General features: G+C 36.2%; 1 protein-coding gene across 3 annotated transcripts in view; it reads right to left on the minus strand.

The window, feature by feature from the left end:
- The window catches only part of KCNH8 (potassium voltage-gated channel subfamily H member 8), a 206,885-nt gene that overhangs the window by 45,652 nt on the left and 137,749 nt on the right, over window positions 1-23,484 (minus strand). For all 3 annotated transcript variants that reach the window (XM_040081921.2, XM_058422842.1, XM_040081914.1), the window contains exon 7: window positions 22,571-22,778. In XM_040081921.2, the coding sequence (XP_039937855.1) occupies window positions 22,571-22,778 (208 nt within the window). The remainder of the gene's footprint in view (window positions 1-22,570; window positions 22,779-23,484) is intronic.

The following is a 23,484-nucleotide window of genomic DNA, read 5'->3' on the forward strand; positions in this document are numbered from 1 at the left end:
TCAATTAATTAATGCTTGGAAAGCTTTTTGACATTCGAAGACTAAATCATTATAATAGTAATTACATATTCAGAGCTTTTCACATGTTTCTTTTTACAGTAGAAAAGATTAGAAGAACTAAACATAACTTACAAACTAAAATTAATTTTCAAAACATGCCTCAGTAAGAATTTTCTAAATTGTTCATTTAATCTTTCCTTTCATTTTGATAAACGAGTCTATGCGTGCCAGAGAAAGCAGAATTAGCTGCTGTCTCAGATGTTTGGGAAAAAAAAATTAAAAAAAAAAAAAAAAAAAAAAAAAAAAAAAAAAAAAAAAAAAAAAAAACCAACCCCAAAGCAACAATGCAGGAAAAAAAAATATGCAGCTGGAAAACACAACCTGAAAAAATTACGTAAACACAATGCTTCACAAAAATCAAGATTGGGGGGAAAAAAGGATAAGAATCTATTTGTGTGCCCAGATTTTCTGTTAAACAGCTTGCTAGGGAGATTGGGAATCTTTCTTGGGTACACAAGGAGAACTGCCAAAAGAAAATAATCCTGACAGACAGGGTTTTATTTTTAGAAAAACTGTTGGGGGGGTCCCCTTTTTGTAAGCTGGGACCTGGCAGACTGAATCACCTCTTGAAGATTATTCTCCCTCCTGATGACTTCAGTCAGCATTCATTTTGATGAATCTAAATATGAACTGGGGGAAATCTCATTGCACAGAATGTCTGAAAAAGTAGGTGTTAGATTTAAAATATCTGTACCAGCACTTTAATTAAGTTGGAAAAAACTGTAGGAATTTAGCACCCAGAGTAGACCTGTTGAACTATGGTTGCTACCATGCTCAGGTCCATGCTTTCTGGCATGCTGTCCTGCAGAGAAAGTTCAGCCAGAAGGGCTGGGTAATGGCAGAGCAAGGTCTGACCATGACCCTCTTGATCCGCTCTGTGCAGGGCAGGGAATTTGATCAAAAGCATAAATAAGAGCAATCTGCATTGTCACACAATGGCGGTACTGAGTAGGATGTTTTATCTTGCCAACTGACAAGAAAGCATATGAAAATGTCCTTGATTTTATTAATCAGGTGGGGCTATTCTATATTCGTGGGTCCCAATTATTTAAAAAGAAAGCAGAGCAAAAAGGTGGAAAAACAAAAACAAAACAACAACAACAACAAAACCCCAACCAACCAATCAAAAGCCCCCAAACAAACAAACAAATACCCAAAATAAACAACCAAACCCCAAAACAAAAAAAAAAAACAAAACCAAATAATCCCGAAAGAAAGAAAGAAAGAAAGAAAGAAAGAAAGAAAGAAAGAAAGAAAGAAAGAAAGAAAGAAAGAAAGAAAGAAAGAAAGAAAGAAAGAAAGTTAAAAAAAAAAAAAAAGAAAAAGACTAGCTGAGTCAATGCCAGTCCTCTGTGGACTATTGTTTTCCTGAGATTACACTACATTTCCCCATAAGTAGCATTGTATTGCAGATTTAATTCCTAAATTTCTAGAGTAGGGAATGCAATCACAAACATTAAAGAACATAGAATAAAAACCCAAGAAAATCTCTGGCAGACAGGATAAAAAGTTAAAAAATTCTATCTAAACCTAATATAAAGTAATAAAACCATAAGGTTCAAGATCAGCTTAAGATTGTTTCAGTTGCAAAACTGAACAAAATAAGTTTTTTTAAAGAACTGTAACTGATATGCCTTTTAGGAGAAATTCTCCTGCCTCTGAGTATTCCAAAAGCCTCTGGTTCTCAGCCTGTGTATTTCCATTTTTTTCTCATATTTCATGCATTTCTAGTGCTATCCAGGAAAGGTGGATGACTGCATTCTTTAACTGAGAGATATTTGTGAATTTGTTTCTCCTTTACAACTCACTTTATGTTAAAGGTTTTCATCCAACCTTACTGAAACATGATTGTTCTCAAATTGTTCATACAGCCGGTAAAAGTAAGGTACAAAAATAAGTGTCTACATTGTGTCAATCAGTAGAAGTCTCTATAACATTTCTACAAAAATTCTACTACCAAAATACAAATATAATCATTTTATGATTTGTAGCGAATACTTCTGGCCAAGATACCAGTATTTGAGATGGGTTCAGTGTTCAGTGTCTAGTTCTGTGGTATAACTGAAGGTCAGACAAATCATCCCCTCAGTAGTATATATGGCTTATCACTGAGCTGAAACAGTAGCAGTGAGCAATGATTAGCAATCCTTAACAATTGCTAAAATAATGCCCACAATGTAAAGAAAAGCTATGAAGAAAATTTATTTAGAGATTTATACTCCGAAGAGAAAATATTTGTCTGAAAGGGAAAATCCCAAAAATAAATTTCTCTGACTTGTAGATAAGACCATGTTTACAGCTTCTCATTTCTATTTTGGCTGGCAGAGATTATCCTAATCAGGAACTTTTGAAAAAAATTATATAAAGTGGTGTTTCAGCCTGAGTATATAAAATGCTGCAATATCTTCCAGATCAACTGTACTTCTCATATTTGTTGATAGCACTGCATTTTACTTCTTTTCTCAGTTTCAGGGTGGAGGCAAGATACAGTTGGGTGTAAACTCTTTCATCAGCCAATGGAAATAGTCATGAGATAGCATCACGGACTACTGCCTTTTCCTTTTCAGTTCCTGCAGGTAACAACTCTCAGCAGATTCTCTGACAAGCTTGAGTAATTAATTTATGCCCTCAGGGAAGAAGAGAAAAATAAATATACCTTGTAGTCAGAAGGAGCTTCCTAGAATTTAGCATTATGAATCTTGTCTGGTTCAGATTAGCATTGTCTTGGTACAACTCTCTGACTTTGAAACCATTTTAAAGCGCCAATTAGCATAATTAAGAGGAAGGCCTTTCAAAGGGAAAAAGAGCACTTAAGTAATCAAGTCCCATTGGAAAAGTCAATAGGAATTGGATATCTAGCTCCATTAGGCTACTTCGAAAATTGCTGTAAGAATTTGTATTGAGTTTCATTTACTTATATCTGGGAAGTGCTCAAGTATCAGCAGAAGCCTAAAAAAGCATTTAAACCTCCATAGATGACATACTTTTTAACTGGATGTAAACCACATTATTTCATTTACCAAACATCCAGAAAATCAGTCCTTCCCCTGGCTTGGTTCTTTCTCTGCATTGAGTATATGCAATACTCCCTACAAATTGCAGCTTCATTCTATGCTAACGCTTAGATTTTCCTATTATGCCAGACACTTAACATACCAAAATACAGTCTGGTAATTCAAAAGCTTAGAAATTGGTTGCATTTTCTAATGAACTAATTGACTATAACAATTATTTTAAAAATAAGAGAAACACTTTCATTTCCAGTTAAAAAAAAATAGACCAAAAGTCTCTGGTTTATTCTGTTCTACAGTGTCAGGAAGAATAAAGTGGTGTGGATAAGGAGTGCCTCTTAGAGCATCCCTAAATGTCTGACAGCAAGAGTGATGATGTTAAAAGAAAAAAGTATGAGACAAAGCCCGAGTTTCTCTCAGCTATGAATCCACATCAAATCTGGGGACTTCAAGTATTTCTAGGGAAATGTGAAGGTACAAAAGCCTATCTGCTCTCACATAATCACTTTTTTTTTTTTTTTTTTTTTTTTTTTTTTTTTTTTTTTTTTTTTTTTTTTTTTAATGTTTAAACAGTATTTAAACCTCATTCAGGACCAGACCGTACTTGGCCCTTTCATGCTAGTGAGGAGAAAGGGTAAGCAGTACTATGCTAATAGTAGAGAAATAGAATGTGTGGTGAGAAATGCTGGAGCTAACTAAAGGACACTGTGAATTGTCTTTAGTGAGGATTATCGTTGAGAAGTATGCCTGAGGTTTTGTTTTTCTGACTCCGCTGAAAAGAAATGATTGAAAAACGTCCTGAACTGGAGCACATGCAGCCGTCTGCTATAAATAGATTATAAGTTTCAGCACAGAAGTCACTATCTTATGACTACTAATGTGCGTTGCAGGGAACAGTTTAGGGTCATTAAGGAGAAGATAAAAACTATACAAGAGAAATTAGATCCTTCATCAATGGAATGAATTTTTAGATTAAAATCACCGTGTAGCCTGAGAGCTGTGTTGGTTCCCACTGCAGTAATCCCTGATCACTGCTGATAGCTCCTAATTTTAGTTCTAGAGACAGGCAGCCAGGAGGTGTAGGTTTGCACAGCAAAGCACACTACCCTTTCATCACCCAGCAGCATGCTCTGATCTGCAAATAAACCACTCATATTTCCATTTTAAATGGGGAAAAATGTTCCAAGTTTCTATTGATCTCAGTGAACCAAGATTTTCAGTTTTACCTCTATGCTGTCTTGTATTAACCACCATAAAATAAACCCTAAGCAGAACATTTCTGAGAGAGAGCAAGTAGGTGAATTTCCTTCTTTTTAGTTAAAAGCACCTGTGATTACAGTTTCTGTGATTTGAGATGTCCAAATCACTTCCCTCAACTGTCTGTATGGCTTCTTCAGAATGTATCATAGTTGAAGTTCATTTGAGGAGGGGAAGCCAGAGCCAGTATTGTATTTGAGATTTTTTTATAACAGCACAATGAATACATTTTACTACATCAAACCCTGCCATTCATTAGACATTAAAACATTAGCTTTGCTTTTAAGATTGCTTCCAAAGAATTTTACACAGTTACTCTCTAGGTGTTGCTGACTGATATAATACATTCAGAATCTAAAGGTGTATAAGAAGATTAAATCATTTTACTTCTGGTATGTGTGACTGCATTATTGAATAATCATTGCCTCTGTTCTCATGGTGATTACTCAGGTTCTTCACAAGAGCTTCAAAGTCCTTTTTTATCCCTGTCCAGCCAAAATGTTTTTGACATGTGGAGCTTTTCTCTGCTAAAACATTTGTAGTTTTTCCCCAGACCATTAAGAGACCAAACAGCACCATTCCTACTATATCGCCCTATGGAATATTGCTGTTACTCTTTCATCGTCACAAAACATGATCATTTGTTTACAGGTTTGATTTATAGTGGAGCTTTGCCTGTCATGTTAGGGGAGGCTCACAGGTACCAGAGCAGATGGTTTTAGGATTAAAGTACCCCAGAGATGAGAACAGCAATCGTATCTTTAACCATTGCTTCTGGAGGAGAGTAAATGTGCCATGCCAGATCTTATTGGACTGGGTCAATAAGCAGAACAGGAATCAGGGTTTTTTCCACACAAATTAGGGAAAAAAATAGGTACTAAACACCCCCAAGCCCTCTCCCCCACCAAAAAAAAAACAAAAAAAAAAAACCCCAACCCCCACCAAACCCCCTCCCCCACAAAAAAGCCCCAAAAAACCCAACAAAGACACAAAATCAAAAAAAAAAACCAACAAAAAATAAACAAGCAAAAAACCCCAAACAATCCCACAAAACACAGTGCTGAACATGTGACACAGCTCCAGGTTCTGAGAGTGTGAAAACACAGCTCAAGCACAGGCGCTCGCATGGCAGAACTGCACACTAGTAAAATACAGGACAGGAATTTATGCTCTCTTCAAAATGAAGACAATAAATAAGCGTTATCTGTGCAAGAGGAAACCAGAGGTGTGTCTGTATATGTCAACAAGTACAGCGTACAAAGGAACAGCTCTGGCCAAGAGGCTTGTATTTGAAGAAAATTAGCTGGTATTCAAGATAAATAAAAGTTAATTAACAATGCATGAAATTTAAACTAGAATGATTTCAATATTAGTAAAATAGACATAAACATAATGACCGCTGGACAATCAGGAACAATTAGCATTAATCTAGTTCCCTTGATTTTTATTCTGCTAACACAGTTTTCTGCAAAGAGTAGACATGTGAAATGAGAAAAAAATTATGATAAAGACAATAACAAATTTCTTAAGTACTGAGACTGCTGAAAAATGTTAAAGTAAGTATCAAAATAATTTATTCAAAGTACCTCTTATTTTTACCTTTGTAAAATATGGTCCTTATCAGAGTATATTCTTTATTATGATGAATTTAATTTTTTCCCCTTAAATTAGAAAGACATAATATGGGTATGAATGAGACTAGTAGTGTTACAGGAGTAAAGGAACATCTACTGTAGTATTCAAATTTTGTGGAGGGAAATTTTTGCCATGGCATAGAAAAGACACAGGTTTAACTTGGACTATATGAAACATGGCTTTATCTCAAGTGCCTGTGAATGAAATCCTTATGGTAGAGGCACTCTCAAGGGTGCCCTGTGTGACCCTGGGAGCAGAGCCCAGACACCAGCTGTGCTGACTTGGAACTGCCATGCATGCAGCGAGGATGGGGATTAGTGTTTTGGATCAGTGCAAGGCAGGGATGTCTGCCCCCCACAGATCATAGCATTGCACCTCTCTTACCTTTGAAACCCATTATCAGTATACTTTTAAATCTAGTTTACGTCCATTTTAGTATTTTCCCCCATTTTCTATGTTAAGGTCATAATCCCTGGCAACTTTCTGGTGTATTGGTTGCATCAACTAACCCAGGCAATGAAATATAACATTAACCTATGTTAAATTTATACAAGCAGATTATACTTAACCTCTTGTTGGGTAGATTTTTAAGCACCAAAATATGAGTTATGTGTACATTACTTCAATGAAAACTACACAAAATTTTCTACAGACATATATAAAAGTTTATATAAATTTACTTGATGAATGTGCTCATTACAGACAATAAGAAAAAAAAGAAAACACCTCAAAACCCCCTTTAATATGTAATCAAAGAGGAGGAAAATAGCCCCTTTTGCATCAAGAGCTCTATGCCTCTTTCTATTCAGCAGACAAAACCTTCAGAGTGGAGAGGACAAATTTTATAAGAATATTTCATGCTTCAGATCTCAGAGGTACACCTCTTTCTAATCCATAAACAAAAATAGGGTCTTCTGTCATGTATGTGATATATATATGTCATTTATGCATCCCTGTGAAAATGTTAATAACATACATTTGGGGAAATTGCAAACAATGGAAATTACAAGAATGAAAATTTTGACAATTACAATTAAAATAGTTGAGAATTTCGGAGCCACATCATTCTCAGAAACAAACCATGATGAGACACCTCTCCAAAACTGTAGCTGAGGACCCACCAGTAGCAATTCTGAGGATCATTGTAATACAAGAGTTCAGGTGAACACTAGGAATGGATAGATTCAATAACTACACCATTTGATTTTTGTTGCAGAGAAACTGAGCAGAATTTTTATTATATTTCTTCCCAAATTAGCACATGAAGTGAGAGATGGTCATGAGCCAAAATCCAAGGCACAAACACACTCCTAATAAAGCTGAAAATTCAGACCCTTGCATCTGCTTTTTATTATTATTATGGATCAAATTTAAAAAATCATGGTTTGAACATATATCAGATGAAATTATAATCTTCTGTCAGACTTTGGAAATTTTACCACTGATTTTTGAGCATCTGTAATATCACCCAGAGAAAGTTTGAGCTTGGACATAGTGCAGTCAGAAGAGAAAAACAAAGATAAAAATTAAAGCTTCCCGTATTGCTCATGAGGCTTGGACATTCAAGATGCACAAACCTCTGTAGTCAAAGGCAAGTAGGTGACATGAATGTCTTCATATCTGTTTTCTTTTGAATGCCTGCCTTATCCTTTGCAGGTACAATAATCTGGAGGAAACTGTATCTTCCCCAAGATCCTTAGGGAAAGTTTTTGACTACCTAGAGACATATGTTGAAACAGATGTTTTTTAAATAGTTTCAAACCCATAGAGTTTTCCAAAGTAAATGTGTACTCCTTGTTGGGTTAGAGCATTTTTAGATACAACTTAATCTCTGTCAAGTCTACCAAAAGTTAATTTCATTTGAAAGGTGAATTCTTTTATAAGGCTAATTAATACTTCTTGTAAATAAATTGGCTACTATATTTCTAATTAAATGTATACTTAGAAGGTAGTATAAAAAAATTACATTTTGCAGACATTTAACTCATCTAACTCGACAAAGTCCTAACAAGATATTGACCCACTGTTCTCACTGAAAATGGAGATTTCATGGTGAAATACTCAATAAACTTAGTAGTTTCAGTAGGAAGAGGAGCTCAATCAAGGAATTAAAAAAGGAAAAAAAAAAAATCTAAGATCTAATTGCAATGTTCCTTATAACAAGAAAAACACAGCTGAACCCACAGAAGCACTGAAAACCTGAAAATTTGGCCTTAATTACCTGATAAAACTCAACTATAAATTGCAAGTATCACTACTTTGAATAAAAAAAGTATAATTTCTCTTTTCTCATGGTGAAATTGATGCCACCTTTGAGATATGGAGAAAACTTCCTTGTAGGAAGTAATTTCTTGCCATCACCAAGGTGTGGTTTGTTAAATAATTTACATTTTCATTTTGGGAAGCCATAAGTGCAAGGAGATACTTTTTATGGGAATCTTGAAATCCACTCCAGTGAAGGGACGACAAGAATTATGATACAATTTCCAAAGCCTCTGGTTGATCACTCCTGGGCACTTTCTTGGCTTAAAAATAGTAGAGCAAAAGGCCTGATGTTAAATATTTGCAATGACAACATTTTATTAGAAAACAATGTTGGAAAGTTATATTTTAAAATATTTAGTTAGCAACAAGTTAGAAAAGTCTGGAGCTGGGCATATCTTCTACCTAATGCAAAATGCTACATAAACACGCTAAAAAACACAGGGTACCTGAATCACCAACAGCTTCAGGCATTTCAAGCCCTGCACATTTCTAGCTGGAATCTAACTATAGTTGATGCATTAAATCTTAAAATTTTTAGAATATGTCCTATCTTCTATTGCCTGCAAAACAAAGTTTTGCGCTTTTACTTTTTCTCCTGCTGTGAGAAATCCATGAGGAACAGCCCAGATAAAGTTTCACGGTCAGAGCCCTAGATGCTTCTTAAAGTTGGTGGATAATTCATGTGAATTATCTATTTACATTTCTTCTCCACCATGGGGCAAAATATTGTCTTTCCAGAGAAGTTACTTCATGCCTACAGGTAGAAAGAAGAAAGGAGTGGTGGGAGGAGATATCCTGGGGGGAGATATCCCTTTGGGCAGAGTTCCAAGACAGTCTCCAAAAAACCAGCTAATGCTCTGCAGGAACGCAGAGGTCATCACCTCCGTAAGGCTCTGGGTGAGTTGTCCCTCTCACCCCTGTGCTGCCTTGCTGCCTCATAAGGCTGCAGATTGCACCTCTGGGACATGCAGCTGGTGTTCTATGGATGGCTAAACAAATCAGATCTGTTCCTCATATTTATGAGGAAGACTCCAATACATCTCTGTACCAGTCTGACAGTATAATGTGATAAAGATTCCCTTTACAGTAGAGATACATTAATTCCAAAGTAGAGACCTGTCTATATTGCATGTAAGAGCTATGTATAAGGATTTTAAGAGCTGACTCAACAGACCTGAGAGACTCATTCCCCTTGATATTTTATGATAGTTCTCTAAACATTTAGACTTGTTGCAAAGAAACTCCAATGTATATGGTCAGTGCACCTGCATTCCTGCAGAACTAGGTCATAACGTCTTTCAGCCTCATTTATCAAAGGGACAGTAAATTTAGAAAAGGAATGTTCTTGAAACTCTTCTCTGTGATAAGCTAGTACTGCTCTTCTCAACAGTAATTTGTCAGATGGCTGTATTTGAATATGTGTGAGATTTAAATTCCTCTTGGTTTTGCAAGTTACCAGTTTATTGCCTCTTCCCCACACCATTGAATCACAGAATCAACTGGATTGGAAAAGACATTGGAGATCATCAGGTCCAAAGAAAGGAGAAGATGAGGAAATTTTCAATATCAACTTTCTGTGACAGTAGTAGAGAGTACATGCAAAGCACCTAATACAGTTAACTATTTTTGTCAAAATTTTTATTTTTACCAGGAACAGTTTACAAACAGCTCTAATGCCATTAATATATTTGGAGTGAAGAAAAGCACCTTTCCATTCTAAAAAAAAATCTTGCTTTGTTCTCCCCAGTATATTTTCCTAGGGTTCTTACACTAAAAAAAAAAATCAGTAGTGTAAATAAATTAACTACTTTTTTGGTATTATAGTATAATGTTAATTTAATTTTAGATTAAAGGCAAAACATACACATCTAAATGTATAGGTAATTTGAGAATTAAAATTGTAAGGCCATAATTGGAAGTATATAAATCATGTGACTATCATCTTTAAGGAAATGCTCCCAGTGTCATTGCAGTTTCAGTATTTAACATTACTGCTCCTTAGGCAAACTGGCTGCTACTGTCCTTTTCCAGGCTATGAAATGCCTTGCAGCTAAGTTTGGAATTAGACACATTTGTGCTGGTTGTCCATTCAGAGCAAAGAGCATGTCCATCTATGCCCTCTTTGCTTCCCTGTGCTCCATCAGTCTGTACCCATCTGTTAGAGCTTTCCTTATCTTATATTTAGACTGTAATATCCTCTTGGGCAAGAGCTGCCTTTTTATCCTGTGTTAATTCAGCAATGGAGACAAGAGGGCCTTGACCCATCCCAGGTGTTCCTGCAATAAATTTATGGTAATGAGTGAGGTTTTTATGGTGTCAGCTAAAGAGTTAGAAACCTGTTTTGCAGCTTTATGTGTCTGAAGTCCGAGTCATGCCAAAAAGGTTTTGAGCTACTACAGGCAAGCTATTCATGTCTTTTTAAAGAAATAAGCACTCTCTTCCATAAGCATTACAGTTGACTTTAAAATGAAACATTTATTATCAAAATAGGCTAAAATTTCACACAACAAAGCCTTGCAGAATGTAAGTTTTAAAGTTGCTAGCAAAACTTTGCGTCTGATTGTGCGCAGCATAGCATAGTTGGCAAATTAATCTCACCTCTACCCTGCTGGTCTAACTTGCTCAGGTTTCACCATCAGAGAAATACAGAATAAAGTCTTTCAATTCTTACGATAATTTCTCAGTCCTAAGAGCTATTATATTGAAGTTCTGACACAGAATCTGAAAATAAATTCACACAGAGGCAATGACAGTGGTAATCAATACCTTAAAATCTTTGTAAAAAAATGTATTGTTTATTTGCAAGAGCAAGATATCAAGAGGACTATACTTTTTAGAAAAGCAGTGCAATATGCGACACATATTTTATATTTTCATTTTGCCTAACTGCCAGTAATCTGCAAGAGTAGAGCTGTTTACTTCCAGACTCTGTTTTTTAAATCTGAGAAATGCAAGAAGTGGTCCCTGACAGGTGGTACCTTCCCCTCTCCTGCCATCTTCCCCACTACAGAAATTGAGCCAACTTTCAGCAGCTACTACCTGTTCAAATACAGACTCCCAAGCTGGCAAAATGGGCAGAAGCCTCAGCACAGAAACTGTTTCCTTCTGTAGCTCTATCTGCAAATGAAATGTTAATTGCAGAATTGCAATAAAACTGTGCTAATTTCCATCTGACCGGCCTGCATAATCCCACAGGAGATGATAATGACAGTATGGAGTTCAGCTTGGGTCAGTATAGACTGCTGCAGCCTACATGACGTCCATTTCTCCTTGTTTCTATATTAATAACATCCATGCTGGTTAGATAACAGCTGAGTGTGTTAACCCTCGCTACAACATTCTCCTTGTTTGCTCCATCGATTTTACGGCATTCTCTAAATATTCCACTCTGTGTTCTTATCTAAGGAGCCGCTGTGTTGTACAGGGACCTGCCTCTGACAGGCAGCTCTATGATAAATGGTATTAGCATTTTATTTGTTCTTGATTTGTCTTAGTTTTTAAATTATTTGATTCTACAAAATAAGTAACATTTTTCAATTCTATTTTTTTTATTATGTGCCACTAGAATCAATGAAGTTTCGATTCAAACATATTTGTCTTTTGTGGGGGGGGAGATCAACAACAGGGGATATTTTACTCTAGATTATATCTAAAGATAATTAAAAAACCCCAAAGAATTTGCAGTGTAATAAGGATTTAATGTAAAGAGTAAAAAGTATAGAAGAAAGCTGGCATCTTAATGGAAAAGCCCACGACATTTTTAAAGTTGATGCAGTTCTGAAATAATAAATCTGTATCTGCAGAGATGACAGGTATTTTTGAAGTGTGTGACATAAGGGAATCCTAAGCATTAGCATTTTTATCTGCAGCTCTCTTAAACCTGAAAATGAAAAACAATTTAAAATAATTAGGTATAATTACTTTTACAGAATGTGGCTTGTGTAAAACTTTACATGCTGCAAAATTCATTGACATACTCTCACAGCTTCACATTGACTTCTCTGGCTGAAGGTACTTAGTAGGTAACTTTAAGCACTGTCACCTAAAAGTACAAAAGGAACAGAAATATTTTCCAGGGTATAGGTAAATGGAAGAGAGACTGGAAAGAAAAGAGACACTTCAATAATTTTTTCATTTTTGTACAGAAATGATTTTCTATTCTGGCTGCAGAACCCTTCTTTTATCAAGCACCTGCTCTAGTAAAGGGCAGAGAAAAAAAGGATAAATAAATAGAAAATGGGAATATATGCAAAGGACATTTCTAGATCAAAAATTTAAGGCATGCTTGTGAAGGAAAAGAAAAGAAAAGAGAAGAGAAGAGAAGAAAAGAGAAGAGAAGAGAAGAGAAGAGAAGAGAAGAGAAGAGAAGAGAAGAGAAGAGAAGAGAAGAGAAGAGAAGAGAGAGACGAGAAAGAAGAGAAGAAAAAAGAAAAGAACAAGAAAAGAAAAGAAAAGAAAAGAAAAGAAAGAAAAGAAAAGAAAAGAAAAGAAAAGAAAAGAAAAGAAAAGAAAAGAAAAGAAAAGAAAAGAAAAGAAAAGAAAAGAAGAGCTATTTTAGTCATTATGGAATGCCTTTGGTAGGCAACATAACATTCTAGCCTATATGATGGGGCTGAGAGGCAGTCCAATCACCTATTGAAGCAGCTGCTGGAAAGATTTCAAAACACATAGCAAAGGTTTTATGGGCTTAAACTGAATTAAAAAGTTACAGTTTTTCAAAGCCAAGAGCTTTAAAACAGAAGTAGAAATTTCTAAGTACTAACAAAATTTCTGATTATAGCATCATGTAAGAGACACTAATGTTATAGCAAACTGCACAAGGCTTTCAGAGGAGGGTAGTGTAACCCTAGAACATGCTACTCAGCCAAGGTTTTCAGGACTTGGATGGAGCAAACTGTCTATGACCTGATTTATTACATGTGATAGTCCTGGTTTAAACTATCTGACTGGTTTAAATAAACCCCAGAGACTCTCTGCAGCCAAGAGTTCTACAGTTCCAAGCACAGCAGTTAAGGGTTAAAGACTCTGATGTAACTTCAGATTGAACAGAGCTTCAACACACAATATCTTCAACTTGCAACAAGTTATACTCTCTTGTCTTCCAACTACAGAAGCCATGTGGAAAGATGCTGGCATTATTTTACGGCTTAGGACTGTCCTCTCTTCTGGAGTGTTTACTAGGCAGATTTTTCCCCTATGTGTGGCACGGAGAATTTCCATCACGGTTGCAAAACCGGTCCAGGTGCAGCTTTTCCACTGAGATAAAAACTGCTTTGTAGAACTAATAAATGATTCCTAGGTAATCCATGGTTCAATGCAGCAGGACACTGTCACATCTCAGGGGCTTTGTCAGCATGCCGGATTTTTACCTTTGACTTAAAAACAGTCCAAAAAATTTTTTACTAGTTACAAAGTCTTGGAAATGTGAAATGTATCAATAATGAGCTAAAAATTTCACACTCCATTTAATAAGATACTTTCATGCCTGTTTTGCTGGTTTTTGGATTGGTTTTTTTTTTGTGGGTTTTTTTTTTTTTTTTTTTTTTTGGGGGGGGGGGGGGAGGGGCTTCAAATCCAGTAGGGTATCTCAGTCCTGGGGTATTTGGTGATTGCTTAAAATGGCTCAATCAGAAGGCAATGTACGGTGTATAAAGGAAAATACAGTTTAATCAAGGAACTGAGCCTGTAGGAAAGAACAGCAGGGAAATCATACCAAGGCCCGGATCAGCTAAAATACAAATTGATGTTAATATGAATGCAAAGGGAATGTTTCAGTTCAGCTCAATAAATTCTATTTTAGTTTCACACACTTGCACCTCAAAAACCCTATTTTGGGTTTACAAATAGAAAATGGAATCATTTTCACACACTGAATTTCTATGAATATTTTAAAATATAAATTTATATTTTAAATCCTGACAAGGTCTTGTATGAACTGGTCTGAAATAAGGGATTTTAATAAAGAAAACCTGTTGGAAAGTACAATGATATATGGTCTGTGTTTATTTATATAATATTTATTTAACATACAAAACAGCCAAAAAACCAGGGCCAGGGTTTCAGATAAGCTTTTTCAAGACCTTAATTTGTAAGTGTAGGTGTTTACCACGTGCAGACAGATTTCTACACATACACAAATATGTTCTGGTGATTACAGTTTTGCACATGAAACTCCCTTGCAGCAGTTAAATTTCTCTGTGCCCAATCTAACAGACTGACAGACACAGAAAATACTATGTTCCTCTGCTTTTATTGTACTAAAAATAATGAATAGTTATGTTTATCTGAAAATAGGATTTCTTCAAAAGCCAGATGAACTTTCTCTCATTTCTACCTTATTCAAAAGTCTAACTCTATTACAGGAAAAAAAAAGTTATCTTTCATTAATATTTCACACCACAAACTTCTCCAAGTTTGGCCTCACATATAGTATTTTATGTCAGAATTATTTTCAACATTCAGGTAAGATATCCAGAAGACTCTAAATAAAGATTTTTTGGTTGTTTTGAAATACATAGTATAATATGTATTTCATATAATCATGATTTTAATGATTTTATGTATATTTGTTCTAACAATATTGTGAACCTCAAACAATTAATGGAAAATTTACACATTGCATATACAATATAAACATTACTTTCACAGAGGAGTAAAACTCTTAAGGATCAAAAAAGGCAATAAAATTATTTAAAAGCATTCCAACATTAGATATTCTCCTGTGATTAAAATTTTCTGTTTGAACTGCTTTAGAGTGTTTCATCACTATGTAATGCTTCAGAATTTTGGTATATCCTTGTCTTTTTCAAAGTGTGTGCAATGTAATAAGTACTGTTTGTAGTAATTCATAAGATGAATACTTTGAAAAGTTTCATAGCTTCAAAGTGATCATCTTGTTTTGGTTGTCTAGTTTATTCCTGTTTATTATTTCTGTATGACACTCCAGGGGCTAATTAGTTTATAGAGTGCTGCAAGAAACCACTCAAGCTAGTTGGCTGAGTCTCTCAGATATTGATACCCCAAAATTCTTCACAAGAGTGGTAACCATTAACCATTTCCTTCAAGTATTAATTAGAAGTGAATTTTCAGCACAGTGGTAACCATCAACCATTTCCTTCAAATACTATAGAAATGAATTTTCAGCCCTGCTCCCCCCCAAAAAAACCCCACCAAATTGTTTTTTTAAAACACTTATACTCACCTGTCTTGATTTTTACAAGACTAGACAGGTGAGTGTACCGATATTTTTATTCTACACAACAATGGACTTTCAATAGAGGTACTCCATGTCAACGAAGCATTAAAATTTATTTTACTAATTTGAAGATACTGGCACTCATGCATGACATAAGTACATTTTTAAAATTCCTTTTCTTAAAGATGCCTCTTTAAAACCAGAAAAGACCATTGTTCCAGAGGAACCGGTTCTGTTATTACTAATGACAAAAAAATGAAGAAAACTGATAATTGAGGACATAATGAAGCAGACTGGAAGAGAATTAAAATCAAACATTTAGGTAGAGAGGTGGCAGACTGAAGTGAACAACTGATCACTGCTAGGGAATGATGTGTTGTGCAGTGTAGTCAGCATGATGTTCTTTCTTGTTCTGCACAAGGATTCATAAATCTACACGTGTCAGTTCTAACCTGATGGATGGGTGTTTGGAGCAGTGAAACCAGACTAATATTTTACAGTAGAACACAATTCTCTTGGCTGAGATCCTTGGAAATTTACCAGTACTCTTTCTGGCAGTGAGGAGGATTCACTTAGTTCTTGCAGTGCCACAAAACAAACTGAACTGCTGTTCCCACTAAAGCAGACCAGGGTGTGCTGGGCACCTGTGGCGAACCTTGCCATCTGCCAGACAGCACGAGCGCAGGTGCCAGCTGCAGCCTTTCCCAAGGCTCCAGTTGTAGTTCATTAGTGCTAGCTCTTCATACGCTGAACATTTGTTGAAATTACTGGAAGCTGTTTTGACGTAGGTCCCGGCTCAGACTCCAGAAAGCAGGTCTGGAATATAGAAGTAGGTACACGTACCTACATGCACCAAACATTTCCATCATCTGGGTCCAAAACCTGATCATTCTTTAGCATTATAGTTTTACCATGTGTCTTCTGTTAGCTGATCTTCTTGGCAGCCCCTCTACCTGGAGATTTGTGATCACACAAAATCTCTCTTTTCACATTTGTTTTTGAAACTAAGTTCCTGATTGTCAGTGTTGCTAAGAATATATTGCAAAAATGAGTCTCAGAGGGTTCAAAAGCAGACTGATAATCACACATTTTAATTTTTTTTCCCAAAATTTTAAAATGTATTTTGAATTCTTAGATTTAGTAAAAAGGGCTCAATGCACATTCAAACCCAAGTTTTTAATTCTTTAGTAGAAGGAAATTTTGTACAGGGACAAAGCTGGAATGATCTAAGATCATTATTAGTGAAGATGATTCATATATTAAAAAAAAAAAAGAAAAAGAAAAAGAAACACCAAGCCTCTATCTCGACTTTCATACCAAGTCTTCTGTCATGTCTGTCCACTTATGTAATTTTGCTTTGCAAAAATACATCCAAATTTACCTGCTTCTACAGTGCATTCTGAGAATTAGTATAATATGAAAACACTAGGAGTCAAAAAATTATTGCTTTGACAAATTATGTATAGTATTGATCAAGAATGGAAGTAATGGCACTGATTTTCCTGATATGATTTCTACTGTTATTTACCCAATGGTTATGATGGGTCTAAGAACACTAGAGACTTGTTAGTTCACAAATACGCAGTATTTGTGGAAAAACTAGCAGATGCACACATACCTAAAAATAGTCTTACTTCTGAAAAGAGGATAGCCTGAGTTTTAACCTGAATAAAAATACCAATGCCACAAGTATCTATTGTCAAGGATATGCTTAAATCTGTACCTTCAGAATTCCTGGCAAAAGTGCTCAGGACCTTATAAAACCTAAAATGAGCTATTTCTGGTTTCTTAGCATGAACTAGGAAAAAGATTCCTGGCTCTAAAACTTCCCAGCACTAAAACTTCCCAGGCTGCTGAAACTCAAGAGAATTACAGGTAAATGTCTCTCTTAATGGATATTCCAGGTGGATGCTGACTTACAAAATTCTGACAAGAGTGAAGCTACCTGGGGACCACGAAGGACTTGGGCAGAATTTAAAGAGCTCAGCTCAAGATTTTAACCTAAAATTTGCATGTAAGATGTACGACACGTGCATTTTGGAAAACCCATTTCAACCAACTTCTTCATTGGGCTAGAAGCACCACAATCTTTACATTATTAAGACAGTTGGAGATTCTCTCCTATCTGCACCATGTGGGGATCTTCCCGTCACCTTGTCTCTGCATCTAAATTTACTGAAGAACTCAGTGGGGAAGTAGTTTTGTGCATTCAGGCTGTTCACTTCAGTCCAACATGGGACATATAATACTTAACTGAAAGGCCCTGAAGGCACAGTCTTATTTTCAGCATTTCCTACTGGCACCACTCAGGAGCTGAGCACCTTTTTCTGTACCTAACTCTGCCACTGACAGCTAATTGTGGGTATTCACTGGGAGTCAGCATCCAAGTCCTTTTTTAAAAAGGCTGCAAGGGTGTAATAAACAAAGCGTGTGGGGGAAGTTTTATATTGCAGAATATGTGGTTCAGTCACAATTGACTTATTGTTTTTAAAGGTGCTGTACATCAAAAAACTAGTAGAAAATGAGTAAAAACTTGAAACTTGAGGTATTCAACTGAAATAAAGATTTAAATAGCTAAAGAGCAATACCTTTTACAGGACCAATTTTGAAGCTTATTCCAAAGAAAACTTTTATTAATTATAAAAACACAGGGGTTTTAATTTGTTTGTTTGTTTCTTTGTTTGTTTGTTTTTAACTGTATTTCGCATTGATAACAATCCCTCCATAGCCAGAATGTTGTGTTACTGTAGGACTAACAAAAAGCTGCAGATAAATTTCTGGTGGACAGGAAGGAATGGGGTTTTTTTTGAGACAGTAGCACTAATTATACCTGACAATTTTGATTATCTGAGAGAGCCAGTATCCTGACTCTTGGCCCTCTCCTAATCTCCTTGCTACACTCAAGACAGCTGGGTTTCAACAGCTCACATGGCTCTCACAGAATGAATGCCTTCAGCAACAGAAAGTATTTTCAATGTTATCTGTTTCCTGTAGAGACAGGTAGAAAAATAATTTTCTCATATTTAATAAGATCTTTAAGGGGATTAGCTCAGTATATATTAATACAAAACAGCAATCAGCAAATAAAGAGCCCATGCCTAAATCTGATGCCAGTTAAACTACAGAAATGGGAGCCAATTGAATTGTGTTAGGATCAGCCAGGAACCTAAACACAGTCTAGTCTCTACTCCATGTCAGCTAACAGAAAATTAATCTTATTTTTACTGGTGAAGATCAAGCCATGTATCGGGGAGACATCTGTCTCACCAAAGAAAACAAATGAGGGGAACAAGGTGAAATGGAACAGAGAGGGACCTGAAAATGCTAGAAGGGAAAAGAAGGACAAGAACTGTACCACAGTCTCCAGTGGTTGGGAATGATGTGTCCAGGAGTCATGGTTTCATCAGACATTACAGTCAAAATGCTGCACATGGAACAACTTTTTCCTAAGACTGGAGAACTTGCTGAGGTAAAAGTTTCCAGCATTTAAAAGCAGTGCCCATGCTGTGTACCTTTCAAATAATGTAATCAGTTAAATCTAGCAGTAATAGGGCTAAGGAAGAGATCCAGTTTTTAACATTATGTCCCAATGCCCCCACATCATGACAGTTCATCATTAATAGACCCAGACACTTCACCTTTTTCACTGTGCAACCACGTGGCTAAATTTATAAATGTAACCATGTTTTTAAATTATTGTGATGGGAATGTTGCCTGAATAAGGACAAAAAAGTGAAACGAAGCCTTACTATTAGGTCCAGTAAGAACAAAGCAAATGCCATTTTCTGTTCTGGGTATCTTCATAGGAACAATGTTATCACTCCCATTGCCCCGATTCAAATGCAAATTAAGCACCAAATTTGTTTAAATTAGCTAGAGAAATAGATACACAGAAGCAAATGTTGCTAGATCTGGGCTATGGTGCATATCTGATGGCACAGCAAGGTTCAAAGTATTGTGTTAAGAGTATTGCAGCTTTAAAATGTTTGCTTTAAGTGTTAGCAAACCTCAGTCTTGAAATCTGTGCTACAGCCTTTCTGAGGAAGCACTAAATGGAGTAAGAAAAAGCTAATAGCTTTTTTCTCCCTCTGCCACTCCCCCACAAAATAGCAACAAACATAAAAAGCAAATTAATATTCTTTTCATTCCAGACATAATTTTCCTTTTTTAAAACAAACCCATTCCTATATTTCAGCTATTCCATGCATTGCAGCTTTCATACTCATGGTGCCATAGTCAGTTTTCAAGCGGACATCACCTGAGACATCCCAGTGAAGAATAAAATGTAGAATTTTCAAGGAAGAGACACATTTTCTTTAATTAAAAGAAGTATAGGAATTATAATTTTTGCATGGTATTTTTTAATGTTTTCCATTAGAAAGTCCCTTAATGGCTGAAATAAACTTTGTGTATGATGCATTGATGGAAACTTAAGTCTCCAGTTCTGGTATTAATATATCAAAATTAGTAAGGATCATGTTCTACTGCTTTGCCTGCAGTAAGAAATCTCTTTTACATGCTTTCCAAAACAGCACAAAATTTTCAGCTGAGGTCTTCCTTTAGGAGTACAGAATATCCTCAGTGTCTTACAGCAATACTACCTTAATTATACTCCAAGCAAGATTTCTCCTGTGTGCATTATTTGCTTATGATTTATTATGATTTCCAGTCCTCATTTTACTTTGCCTAATCACTCATACTCTAAATTACACCTACCATTCTCCACTCAAAATATCCCCAGTGTGGATACTATGAGGTGTATTGAACTTGTCACTTGAAGTTTTCTTAAATGACAAAGAAAGGCTGACTACATATAATCACCAAAATAGCAAAAGATACACAGAGGACCAAGACTTAATTTCATTGTGTTTCATCAGCAAGCAGTTTGCATGTGGAGAGCAGTAGAATTTGTACTGATGGAAAAAGTTACATAATCTAAATTTTTGTGCTCATATATGTGACACATAAGCTTAACCAGAAATTTTGTCAGTGCTGGAGTGGTCCTTGCAAAACAACAGCTTCATGACAGATATCTCGAATTTTCTGAACTCTTTTCTTTAAACCAGTATCTAATACTTTAACATTTTAAAACCATTTCACTTAAAAAGAAAACAACCCAAACAAACAAAAAACCCCAAACAAATCCCTAAAGCTATAAATTATTTAACTTAGCTGTAGAACTAATGTCTGTAGGAGCATTACAGCAGTCATTGCAGTATAATATTTATTATAAATTTATGGCATCTAAATATTTTAGAGACCATCCACGAAGGTGGTGGAACAGCTTCCAGGCAAAAATGCAAACTCACACCTTTAGGAAAGAAAAACCCTAAAAAATGCCTGTCTGTAAGCCCAACAGAAAAGCCCTTTTCCCCGGTAGAAGGGGAAAGTCCAAGAGTGCACACCACTAAGTGTTTTGGCCCATCCAATGTGGAAATGCACTACCTACAGCTGTCCTGGGAATGTCCCTGATTGTCACAGGTTGAGGTAAGTTAGTGAGTGGTGAGGGGCTGTTAAGGAAAAGTTCTGGCCTGGGAAGCCCACTGGAAGATGGTCAGTGTGTGATAACCCAGATACAACCCTCTTCACTGGGACACAAATGGGACTTCGGGGAAACGTCCCCATTCCGGTCAAACTGAGATTGGTTCTAAAGAGGTTGCTGGGACATTTTGTCATTACTGCTGTTGCCCAAGAAAAGACAAAACGGATGGGTGAAGGTTAATGTTTTCATAGCAATTAATGCCAAGAGCCCCAGGGTATATGTGGAGAGTTTTCTGAATGTGGCCTTGCCGCAGGGAAAGGGAGCATGGGGAGAATGGCCAACAGCCCTACCCAGGGAGCAAGGATGCAGCCCATCATCGCCATTTGGACTGCAATGAATGCTTTGAAAACAGCTATTGTTTGTGGCCTACATAAGATGACAAAGTGCCTTTAGAGCTACTTGCCACCTGAGAGACATTATTATCGTTATTATTATTATCTGGATTTGTTTCTCTGTTAGTGGTAGTTGACCAATTTTTGCACAGTGGGCTTTCTTTGTATATTCTCTCCTAGAGGTGCAGTCTTTTCTGTCAGAAGTTTGCTCTCTATGAGGAGTTCAGCAGCAAGTCACAGACCTGGTTTACAAGTGAAAAGACAAATCAACAATCAACTTAGAAGAATAAGAAGATTCTACAAATCTTTAAGTAACCTACTGAAAAACTAGAAACACATAGTTTTTGGACTTTCTTGTTTTTCTCTTTCTGACCCAGCATCCTCACTTCTCTGAGGCTGAGCACCACTATATGGTTGTCATTTTCCCTCAGATTTATCATAATTAGGTGATATTTAGACAGACAATAACAGGGGTAAGAGAAAACAAAGAAATTAAGGGAGATAAGATGCAGTTTGAATGCATATCACTGAGGCTTTTGACCAAAGGTTTGGATTATTTCCCCCACACCAAATTTTTTTTCTCTTGGGAAACTTGTTCACCTTTAGATAAACTATGTTTATGGAAGATGTTTCATTAAAAACTGAAAAGCTTAAAATTTGAAAGCTTAATGTGGAACACTCAGATCTGAATGAAGGCTGGGGTAGAAACTGAAGGCTGGGTTAGAAACTGAAGACTGGACCAAAAGTGAGCATTCCATTGATAAACACCTCATCTGCTCTGCAAAAATCAAAGCCTACAGATTCTCTAAACAATAATTCCAAAGGGAGTTTTTAACTTGAAGACATTTCAGACCCTATCTGTTTCAATATATAGGAAGAAATAATCAGCACACTTGAGGGAATGTTTTTGTTGATGAGTTTTCCTAATTTGCAAAACCAGGGTAACTTGTCTAATCTATTCTACTACGCAGTCTGTCTAGCCATTTCCTATACAGATCCTGAAGCTTCCAAACTTTGAATTACTCTTAACAATCTAAAATTATTTCCTATTTTTTTCCAACTGATTTTCATTTTAACCCTCTTTTTCAGGTTGACCTGAAATTCGGAGAGTGCCAGTCTCTTCCTTTTCTCTACAAACAGTCCGACATAATGGTGTAAGATTGAATACAGCCTAAAACACTGAGTGACTTATACATGCACTTTTACATATTTACATTCATTTATGGATATCTATACATGGGTGTATATGTACATGTGGATAGGAAGGACTTACCTATGTCCCAAGTGAGGGGGTTATTCTGTTCCATCTCCCTTTTCCCTATGACATACCAGATGCAGGCCATCCAGTGAGCAAGCAAGGCAAACATGGACATGAGAAGTGTGAGAACGATTGTGCTGTGCTGGGAGTAGCGATCCAGCTTCTGAAGGAGACGTAGGAGGCGCAGGAGCCGCACTGTTTTCAGAAGGTGGACGAGGGAAACCTGGTAGAAGAGGGAGAGAAAACCACTTGTCAGCACCCACGCAGCTTGTCAGGAGCTTACTTCTATCACAAAGTTCTCTTGTTTCAAGAAAGGAAGGTCTAAAAATCTGTGAAATGTTGCCCACTCTTCATTCAGCTGCAAAGCTGACTAGACTAAATCTTAAGACAGCAGTGAACAGCAAAGAAAATGCTTAAAAAAAGAGTGTGAAATTTTGTTGTGTAAATACATAATTACCATTTCTGATATAAACCAGACAAACTTGAAATACTAGGAGATCTTTCATGCTGTCTTTTTTTCATGCAGTCTCCTTTCATATTTATCTTAAAAATTTGTGTCTGTGAAAAATGGATTCTTCCCAGCTCTAGACAAGAATCACAATTGCCAAAGATAGTTTGATTGCAATATGAAACCACAAAATAAATATCTCTGAGCACACAATGATTTTCATCTTCAGCTAGAGCAGACCTAATTTAACTGTGTATGAGATGAAACCAGCCTATATTTTAGCATGGAAGAGGCAATAACAAATAGCAGATATTTTGTAGAACATTAAAGCAGAAAAGCTAGAGAAGGCTCAGATTTGTTCTTGATATTTAACCCTGTGTTCAGGAACCTGGGCATATTTTACTGCTCTGCACTAAGTAATAGTCCAAAGAAGCTTTCATTAAAACTTTTATTACTGCTTCTTAAATTCCAAAACTAAAAT

Source organism: Hirundo rustica, chromosome 1, assembly GCF_015227805.2.
Source record: "Hirundo rustica isolate bHirRus1 chromosome 1, bHirRus1.pri.v3, whole genome shotgun sequence".
Classification (NCBI taxonomy): domain Eukaryota; kingdom Metazoa; phylum Chordata; class Aves; order Passeriformes; family Hirundinidae; genus Hirundo; species Hirundo rustica.